Source organism: Dipodomys merriami, unplaced genomic scaffold, assembly GCF_024711535.1.
Source record: "Dipodomys merriami isolate MVZ:Mamm:240054 unplaced genomic scaffold, mDipMer1.0.p SCAF_16, whole genome shotgun sequence".
In the NCBI taxonomy this organism is placed as follows: domain Eukaryota; kingdom Metazoa; phylum Chordata; class Mammalia; order Rodentia; family Heteromyidae; genus Dipodomys; species Dipodomys merriami.
In genome coordinates this window covers 14,703,582-14,714,196 of record NW_027202937.1, presented here as the reverse complement: position 1 = coordinate 14,714,196, position 10,615 = coordinate 14,703,582, and the positions used below count along the sequence as shown (strand labels likewise).

The following is a 10,615-nucleotide window of genomic DNA, read 5'->3' as shown; positions in this document are numbered from 1 at the left end:
AAGTATTTTTTTTACCACCAGGCTATGTTGATTAATGTCCACATTTTCCCTATACCCTGGTGTCAAATTATGTCATAGTGTTTATTATTTTATTTCAATAGTGAAGACCTATCACAGGTTTGGTCTATGTTGTTGGGACTATGTATCATCATAAAATTTCTGCCACAGCAATGACAGGCCCTGTTACATACATTAAAATCATTGATGAACAGATTTTTCATGGTACATCATATAAAGCATACCAATTTTCCAAAGGCTCTGGCATATTTCCCCTAGGATATAATATGAATGTTCTTATATTTCATCTTCACTTACTGCAGAAAATTTTGGTTCAACCAGAATAAAGTTAATATGATGCACTTAGTAGCTTCAAATAATTTTGTCTATTTGTTGTCATCCTTGTTACTGCAAAATGGGCCATAAAACACGAGGCTCACAAATATTAGCAATAAAGCTACTTTATAAAGGTTGCAGAGAATGAGATTTCTATTTCCTGCTAGATGTGTATGAAATCTAAGCCCACTTAGACAAACAGGGCAAAAAGATCATTGTCTGAGAAGAAATAATTATGGGATAAATTGTATTATATGGTTTGGGTTGTCAACTAGAATAACAGAACTGAGAAATCTTTAAACTAACTAAAAGAATGAATCAAATACAGATATCGTTAGTATTTTTCCCTTCAACGAGCCTGCCAACATTCACTCAGATATCCATTTCTGTGAATCAGTAAAAACGGACTGAGAAATGCAAAACCAAGGGTTACAAATTCTTGAACATGTGCTAGTATGAAAACAGGGTCTGGGGCGACAATTAAATATACAGACAGCCAGCAATCTGTCAGATAAAAGAAAAGGAAACATAACATTAGTTGGAGAACCCTTTGAGCAGCTTTCATCTCAGGAGGAGTTTTGTAGAGAAGCTTGGAGTTTTGAAGATATAAAACATGCTGGTGGTGTTTGTAGAGAAGAAATACCATGTAGCCACTGGCCACAGCCATGATCCCTAGAGACACAGCATCTCTCACAGCCATGAAAGTGAGAAAAATATGGTTTATTTTCTGACTTCTTGGTACAGTAAAACAATAGAGGTCTGTCTTAATAAAGAAAGATGTATTCATGCTGGTTATTATGATAACATTTAACAAGCTCATGCTAATGAAGGAATTGAGTATCCAAAAGAAGAGCAATACGGGAAGGATGTGCCATGCAGACCTTGGCTTGAGCCTCTTCCACACAGAACTTCTGGGGCTGATGGTGCTGGCCTGGACCACTGTGAGGAGACTGCTGGTGCAGATGGACAGACCCCGAGATAACCTCTCCAGGTAAATGATAATTGTACAGGCTAAAACACTTAGACAAGTTTTCAACCCCAAAGCTGCTATTGTCCATGGCAATCCTTTGGATAGCAGCAGTATAATGTTTGTCAAAACCACAGAGATGAGAATCAGTTGTACAGACTTCTTCTCATTACCTCCCCCTAAACTGCACATATAATTCACAAAAACAAATATATTCCCTAAAAGTCCAAGTCCTGTTAGAATAACGTAAAGCAGTGGCCTGAGAAACTTCCAAACCATGCCTTAGAAATGTTAGGTGAAAATTAGGATTAATTAAATAAATCAGATATTGTAATCTTTAAAATGAAGGCACTGAAATATCTTTGACCTGTGATGGATTATATAATGTTTTTCAATTTTTTTTTGTCTTCCTAAAGATCCCAGTTTTTCCCAGCCCTCCTTTTACCTTTGATCTTATCAATTTCTGATGCATATCTGGAAATTTTCTTTGAGACACGTTAGAATCACCTACAAAATTTAAATGACAAATGTCAGGTCAAGGAAGTGACAATACTCCCAGCTAGTTTGAGAAGCAATATAGTATACAATCTTAAAAGATAGGCTTGGAAGTGGTGCTGTGGCTCCAAGTGGTATAGTGTTTGCCTTGGGCTGAAGACCTGAGGGATTGCACCTAGGCCCGGAGTTCAAGCCACATGACCAACAAAAAAGATGGCTTAATTAGATGTGTAAGTTCATTTATCATAGACTTAGTTTTCTTCAGTTATGGAACAATACCATTATACTTTGTTGCATAAACATATAAAATGAAACTGAAGTGTTTGTATTATAATGATTTATAGCATGAACAAGTTATAATTTGAATTCTTATAAGAAAAATCATATATTTTCATTATTGCCAAGGTATATGAAAAATGAAGCTTGTCTATATGATAATATAATAAATTGTTTAAATACAGAAACCTTGACTATTAATGCAGAAAGAATACTTCATATTAAATATATATGTCTGTATGCATCTAAGGAGATAGCTACATATTAGAAATAAAACAATTGTCTATTTGCAAACCGAAAATGTATTAAAAGTGAATTATTATATGAAAGTTAATAATGATAATAAGTATAATGCCAATGAAACTAATATCTTTAAGGGGAGAAGAGCACATAGGAGCTGTTGGCTCACACCTGTAATCCTAGATACTCAGGAGACTGAGATCTGAGGATCCTGGTTCAAAACCACCCCAGGCAGGAATGTCTGTGAGGCTTATCTCCAATACACTACTCAAAAAAACCCCATAGTGACAATATAGCTCAAGTGGTAGATTGCTAGCCTTGAGCAAAAGAAGCTCCGGGATGGAGAGAGCACAGGCCCAGAGTTCCAGCCCCAATACTGGGAAAAAGCTAAAGAAAAAAAAGCAAAGCTCATATATCTGTCTAACTTTTGGAAGAACAGAAGGTGAAAACTTTATACAAAGACCCAGCTTGAGCACAAAGGACAAGTATTCTCAAGTATTTTGCCATGAAATCTACAAGAATCATCCAACTCATCTTTCTTTTATCCATTCTGTGATACTAGAAGAGTTTATTCCTTAAAACTTATAGAAACTTTCACTAACTTACTTGCATGCCAAATAAGATTAATATTCATAAGAAAATGCTACATGGACACATAAGTAAACCAAAGTGTATCAGTTCAACTTACCTTGGTAGTTTGTTGCTACCACTGGGTTAGTGCTTCTGTCAGAAAGAGGCTTCCCAAGTGTTATTTGTAACTTTCACATTTGCAGAGTTCTTGGCTAGCTAAAATACCAAAAAAGCTTCAATTGTCACAATTATCCTGTCAGGAAAAAGAAGCCCTTACAGAATTTTAATCCCTAAAGTAAAACTTGCTTTTCCCTCCATAATTATCATATTTGTTTGGCTTAGAAGATGTCTTAGGGTAATTAAGTTTTAATTATACTGGCTAGAAGACTGAATTGAGAAAGTCAACCATTAGCAATGTGTCCCACTTCCTAGGACCGTCGTTACAACTTCAAGATGTCAATTAGCCTACCCACTAGAATCTGAGACACAGAAATAAGTCATTTCATTTTTTCCCCCTCAAGCCCCTTTTCAAACTCAGGAATGTAAAGTGATGATTAATATAAAGAACTGTGATTTCTCAGCAACCTGCGTACATAGACTTGAAGGAGACAAGTTATTTTGACCCACTTAGGCTGTTTGGAAGGTCAAAGTCTTTGCCATGTTTATTTATTCTGTTTATTAAATAGCAAGGCCAATAAATGCATCCATGCATAATGCACCAAGAACACTTTTCTAGTTCAAATATACCAAACAACAGTCTTTCTCTCTATTACTCACAATACTCTCAAAGAGGAACTCTGTAGTCCCTGATCTAACGGAATGGCAAAATATATGCACACAAGTCTGAGAGCAGAAGTAGGAGCAGCACCATTTTCTAAAAGTGTGAGCAGTGCTTGGCTGGCTCTGAGGCAGTCTCCTTCCTAGTCAGCAGTCTGATATTGTTTTTTTATGTGACGATATTTTCTTATCTATGAATGAACTTTGGGTAGAAAAGTATTATACTATACTTATGCCATACATGTAAATGGCATTTTGAGATAAATATGTTTGACCCTTGACTTCAATAAGGCAATCAAGGTTCAGAGGCAGATAGTATTTGGAAAATGGTATAAGTAAGAGTAAATGCAAATTGAAAGGTTAAATAATTATGTAAAATAATAAAATTTTCTGACATAATAGAGTGCTTTCCTTTTAAAATTTTATTAGATTATATTGCTTTGAAAATTCTTTGTAGACACAAATGCATTCATATATTTATATAAATATATATGAATAAAATGTATACATGTTATATAGAAATATGTATATATCTGTACCTATATATTTGCATACACATATCCATATATACTTATAATGGCACATATATATGGGTACTATATACAGAAATATGTGTTGTTCACTATATATTTAAAAATATCTTTCTTTTTTAATTTGTTTTATTGGGAAAATACTGTACAGAGGGGTTACAGTTACATGAGCAAGATAATGAGTAGATTTCTTATCAAGCATTGTTGCCTCCTCCTTTGTTTTTCCAATAAAATATATTTCTCTGCACAAATACTCATGCACACATACATATGTGCAGCACATGTATACACAAGCACATATTTTGATGTGCACATGTATGTGCACTTACATGTGTTCATGTATATTTATTCATTTACTTATTTTTTATTTTATTCATTTACTTATTGTTTATTGTAAAGGTGATAAACAGAGAGGTTACAGTTATGTAAGATAATAAATATATTTCTTTTGAAAAGTGTTTTTCCTTCCCTCATTCCTACTTCCCCCCACTTTCTTTCCTTCCCCCTTCCATCCCAACTCTTTTCCCCTCCAAGCTATAAAGTGTATTTCCAACATAGTATCTAATGAGTACCTCTATTGCATTGGTTCACTCATTGTCCAGCTGTTTCTGTGATTCCCCTTCTCTTCCCAGATCAGATAAATTTATATGAAAGACAAAGGTTACCGAAATAAAAAAGGGACCACAAGGAATAAACAAGAAGGGAAAATGAAAGAAAAAAAGAAATAACTGCCAACAGTATACTAAAACAACAACAAGAAAAAAACAACAAAAGCCCTCTTGTTTCCATATCTTGGAGTTCGTTTTGATTAGTATTATTTTATGTGATCGTATAAATAGCTATGTCCTATTGTGATCCTCTGTTAGGCCTATGCTAGGTGCATACTAATTTCTACAAATGAGGGAAACCATGGAGCCTGTTTCTTTGGGTCTGGCTTACTTCAATTAATATGATTTTTTCTAACTTTCCATTTCCTTATGAATGTTTTCTGATAGAAGCATAGAATTCCATTTGTGTGTGTGTGTGTGTGTGTGTGTGTGTGTGTGTGTGTGTGTGTGTGTGTGTGTATGTATATATCTCACATTTTTATTTTTAATCCATTTATCTACTGAGGGCCATCCGGGTTGATTTCTATATCTTAGCTATTGTAAATAATGCTTCAATGAACATAGTTGTGCTGGTAACTTTAGTGTGGCCTTGTTTGTGGTCCTTTGATTGAATGCCCAGGAGTGGGGCTGGAAAGGTGGCTCAGTGGTAGAGCGCTTGCCTTGCATGCCTGAGGCCCTGGGTTTGATTCCTCAGCACCACATAAGCAAAAAGAAAAAAGCCGGAAGTGGCACTGTGGCTCAAGTGGTAGAGCGCTAGCCTTGAGCTGAAATGCTGAGGGACAGTGCCCAGGCCCAGAGTTCAGGCCCCACGACTGGACCCAAAATAAAAAAAAAAAAAAGAATGAATGCCAAGAAGTGGGATTGCTGGGTCTTAGGGGAGTTCTCTGTTTAGTCTTTTGAGGAACCTTCATATTGCTTTCCAAAGTAAAACTATATAATGCACTCATTAGTTTGACAACTGGTTTGTTTTTCCCAAGACCACAGAGCCTTATTTACAAACATAATCCTCAAGGGAAGTACTTCCTTATCTCCTCCATTCAGACTTTTTGCTTGAATTTGTGAGAGAATGAGCAAGCTCAAAGTTTTGATATGTAATGAATCCACAAAGAATATAACTAATACATATTAGTTATAATTAATGTATAAATTATTATGTCATTTATAGTAAATATTATTCATGTTAATCATATATTATTTACTTATTCTTTTTTATTGTTACTTATTTATATATATAGAATATTTATATTATCTTTAAATAGTTGTACAAAAGAGTTGTCATTCACCAAAGCAGTTTTACTAATACTCTTTAAAAAGCAAAATTTAAAAGAGAATGAAGATAATAGTATTTAAAGCAGAATGTAATAATATATTCATTTCGATGTTCTGTACATTATGAAACTGAAAGATTATTAACAAATTTGGTGAATAGTTGCTGCCTTCCAAAGTACCTGTTTATTGGAAGCAATTGTCTTCATATATTCTGATGTGTTATGGATTTAAATAAATTCTATGAATAAAATTAATTTTAAACACAATTCATGGCTCCTTTCTCATATCATTTTTTAATCTTTGTTTTTTAAAACTATTATTCTATAGATGGTGTACAGAGGGGTTATAGTTACATAAATTAGGTAATGAGTACATTTCTTTTCCCTTACTTTTGTTCTTTTCCTCCTGACCTCCCCCTCCATCCAAATTGTATAATTCATTTTAGCATAGTGTCTAGTGAGTATCACTACTGCATTTATTCACACTTTCCCCCACCATTCCTGTGCTGCGTCTCCCTCTTACTCTACCTGAAACAGATAACCTTACATGAAAGACAAAAGGTACAGAAAACAAAAACAATGAAAAAGGAGAAAAAACACACAATAACAAAAACCTCTTGTTTCCATTTCTTAGAGCTCATTTAGATAAATATAATGTTATATGTACATCGTTGTTGAGCGCTTGTGATCCTCTCCTAAGCATATCCTCCTTTGGTGTGAATGTCTATAATTTAGGATGTCCAGTATAATTTATGATGTCCATGTGTATTTTTTTTATCTTTTACCATCCAGCAAGTTTACTTGTAGATTTATAGGCTCATTGAAGTTACAGAAAATGAGGGAAACCTTGCAACCTATGTTTCATTGGTCTGGCTTACTTTGCTTGATATAATTTTTCCAAGTCTTTCAATTTGTTTACAAATGGTCAATATCATTCTTGGTATGGTAACCATAGCTGATCATATATAATTTACAAGCAACCAAAATGAAAATTTTACCCTTCTTCTTGAGTGTGCTTTTATATTACCCTAGGTAAATAAATAATTGTTTACGTCATTCAGTGTGTCATCTTTCATTTTTCTGGCCTGTGGCAGCGGGTTCATGCTTTTCCATCTGTACAAACATCACAACCAGTTCTCTCTACCTTCAGAACTTAAGGTTTGCAAACAATTCCAGCCTGCCAAAATAGAGTGACTCTCATTCTCATGACTTATTTTCATCTCAGGGTTCTAATATTATTTTCCCCCCTCTACACAGATTCCACTGAACTTTGAGTTCAAGGTCAGGACAGAATGAAGTTATGAAAAGCTACCTCAAAAAGAAAAGGAAAAAATATATAATCAAAAAGCCAAGGAAGGTTTAAATGGTAGAGAACTTGAATGGCATATGTAAAAGGTATGTTTATAAAGCACAAACAGAATGCAGTAATCATTCATCCTTGTTAAGTAGAATTGTTTAAGTCCAAATATTCAGGCATAATAATGAAATCTAGTAGAAGAATTCTTTGAAGAATATCGTGTAAACCTATTTGTATCAAGGCAAAGATTTTGTGTTCTTAGCCTCTTATAACAAGTGAAATATCATAAACAGCTTTTCAAGATGTTCTCAACTGATACTTAATTGCTAAAATGACATATTCAACCCAAGTGTTTTATCATAAGAACTCAAGGATTGAATTTCTCATTTAAATTAAGAAATAATCATATTAATTTTCATAGACTCTCTCTCTCTCTCTTTTGTTAGACATGGAGTCTGAGCTCAGGGTCTACACTCTGTCCCTGATCTCTTTTGCTCAGGGCCACTCTACACAGTGCCACTTTTTGTTTTCTGATGGTCTATTGGAGATAAGAGTCTGACAGGCTTACCTGCTCTGGCTGATTTTGAACTGTGATCCTCAGATCTCAGTCTTCCTAAGTATTCTAGGACTATAGGCATGAGCCACTGGCACTCAGCCTCACAGAGTCTTTTATGATATAAAAAAGATTGATAGCATTGTATCGCTGAGAACACCAAGACACTAATAAGTGATATCCAGAAAGAAGCCACAAATGATTTACAAACATAATTTATTCTTTTTTTTTAATTCACATTTTTAACCACTTAGAAAATATGCAATAATAAAACAAATTTTTTGTTTTGTTGGTAGTGGGGCCTGAACTCTGGGACTGGGAGCTGTCCCTCAGCTCTTCAGCTCAAGTTGAACACTCTACCATTTGAGCCACAACACCACTTCTTGCTTTTTCTGCTTATGTAGTGTTGAGGAATCAAATCCAGGGCCTCATGCATGCAAGGCAAGCACTGTACCACTGAGCCACCTTACCAGCCCTAAAACTTTTTCTACTGTGTGTTCATTTATATTTTTATACAAAAAGTACAGTTTTTTCTATTTCTCACAGTTTCCTCATTTATTTAACATCAAATTAAACATATGACACTCCAGTTTGAATTCCATTGGTCTTGCATTTATCTCCAATTTTTCCATAAAATAAAAAGGCTTTAATTCATCAAATGTCTTTCTCTCTACATGTTTTCATCAAATGTTGTCAGAATCAAATTTAAACTAATGATTTCAATCTAAACACGTTATTGACCAGTTTACAGTAAAAAAACAATAAACAAACCCCAATAACTCATTCTGTGTATAGCACTATTCTAGGTGCAATAAAAAGGAATCTTAATCTATGCCAGGTGTTGATGGCTCATGCTTGTAATCCTAGCTACTCAGGGAGGCTGAGAGCTGTGGCTCTCAGTTCAAAACTGGCCTGGGCAAGAAATCTGAAACTCTTTAAAAAATTTAAATATATATTTTTTATTGTAAAGATACAGAGAGGTTACAAGTACATGAGCAAGGCAATGAGTCCATTTCCGATCGAGCATTGTTACCCCCTCCTCAGGGACAGCACTCAGACCCCAATTTCAAGCCCCACAACTGGCAGAACAACAATAAAAAGGAATCTTAACCTAGAAATATGTTTCAATTTATCAAATTACATTATCTCCTGTCACAAGGACTAAAAGTAAAAATCGCTCCTTCTTGTAATCTGGTCTATAGTCTCTTCTGGCTCACAGAAAGTTGATTTCTGGGGAAAAGTTTTTTAAGGTGATACATGAATAATTTGGACAAAACTTGTCAATTTGTTTTCTTCTTTCCTATTACTGGAACAGTGGCCATAAAAGCCTAGGCTCAGAAGTACTAACAGCAAAGCCACTTCATGAAAATTGTAGAGAATAAGATTTCTATTTCACTCTAGATACCTATATAAGCTCTGAATCAGCTCAGACAAGCAGGTCTAAAAGATTGCTGCCTGAGAAAATAAAAGATTATATGTCAACCTGTTTGGTTTGGTTTTATTTCTCAGACAGACTAACACAATGGAAAGGTTTTTACAGACTAGCTAAATAATGAATGAAACTCAGATATTTTGTGTTTAAAATCTCTGCACTGAACTTGGCACCATTCAGCCAGATGTCCATCTCTGTGAATCAGAACAAATGGACTGAAAATTGCATAACCAAGGGTCAGAAATTCTTGAACATTTATTAGTATGGAAATATGTTTGAAGGAGATAGTTAAATATAAAGAAATCACTAAATCTATCAAATAAAAGGAAAGAAAAGAAAGCATCAGAAGAAGAACACTTTGAGCAGCTTTCATTTCTGGAGGAGTTTTGTAGACAAACTGGGAGTTTTGAAGGTATAGAACACGCTGGTGATGCTTGTAGAGAAGAAATATCATGTAGACACTGGCCCCACCCATAGCACTCTGGGACACAGCATCTCTCATAGCCATGAAAGTGAGGAAAATGCTGTTGATTTTCTGACTTCCTAGCATAGTATAACAATAGAACTCACTACCACCAAATTGAAATTTGACTAAGCTGGTATTTCCAATGGAATTTAACAAGTTCATGCTGATGAAAGAATTGAATATCCAAAAGAAGAGCAACACGGGAAGGATGTGCCATGCAGACCTTGGTTTGAGCCTCCTCCACACAGAATCTCTGGGGCTGATGGTGCTGGCCTGGACCAGTGTGAGGAGACTGCTGGTGCAGATGGACAGACCCCGAGACACCCTCTCCAGGTAAATGATAATTCTACAGCCTATAACACCTAGAAAAGTTCCCAACCCCAAAGCTGCTATTGTCCATGGCAATCCTTTGGAAAGAAGTATTATGATATTTGTGAGAACCACATGGATGAGAATCAATTGTATAGATTTCTTCTTAGCTCCTCCCCATAAACTGCACATATAATTCACAAATACAGAGATGTTTCCTATAATCCCAAGTCCTGTTAGAAGGATGAAAGGCAGTGCCTTAAGTGGCTTCAAAGCCATTTATTACTTCATAGGCAGATCCAATCCTTTCAAAAGAATGCATCAGAAATGATCATTTTCACATCTTCAAAGTATTTTACACTATAACGCTTTCATGATATGCTTTTAGCACTCATGATATGTGTGTGTGTGTGTGTGTGTGTGTGTGTGTGTGTGTGTGTGTGTGTGTGTGTGTGTGTGTGTGTATGCAGAGTACATAGAGCTCGTTTCTTTTC

General features: G+C 35.1%; 2 protein-coding genes across 2 annotated transcripts; both read right to left on the bottom strand.

Moving 5' to 3' along the window:
- Positions 1-682: 682 nt before the first annotated feature.
- On the bottom strand, positions 683-1,579 carry LOC138827690 (vomeronasal type-1 receptor 3-like). The gene has a single exon (XM_070023308.1). It carries the CDS (start codon positions 1,577-1,579, stop codon positions 683-685), a length of 897 nt encoding a protein of 298 aa, XP_069879409.1.
- A 7,876-nt stretch (positions 1,580-9,455) lies between these two features.
- On the bottom strand, positions 9,456-10,400 carry LOC138827689 (vomeronasal type-1 receptor 4-like). The gene has a single exon (XM_070023307.1). It carries the CDS (start codon positions 10,398-10,400, stop codon positions 9,456-9,458), a length of 945 nt encoding a protein of 314 aa, XP_069879408.1.
- Between the last annotated feature and the right edge of the window lie 215 nt (positions 10,401-10,615).

What these genes read in the sequence shown, in the direction of transcription:
- LOC138827690 (XM_070023308.1), bottom strand. Translation starts at nt 1,579, where the DNA reads ATGGTTTGGAAGTTTCTCAGGCCACTGCTTTACGTTATTCTAACAGGA.
- LOC138827689 (XM_070023307.1), bottom strand. Translation starts at nt 10,400, where the DNA reads ATGGCTTTGAAGCCACTTAAGGCACTGCCTTTCATCCTTCTAACAGGA.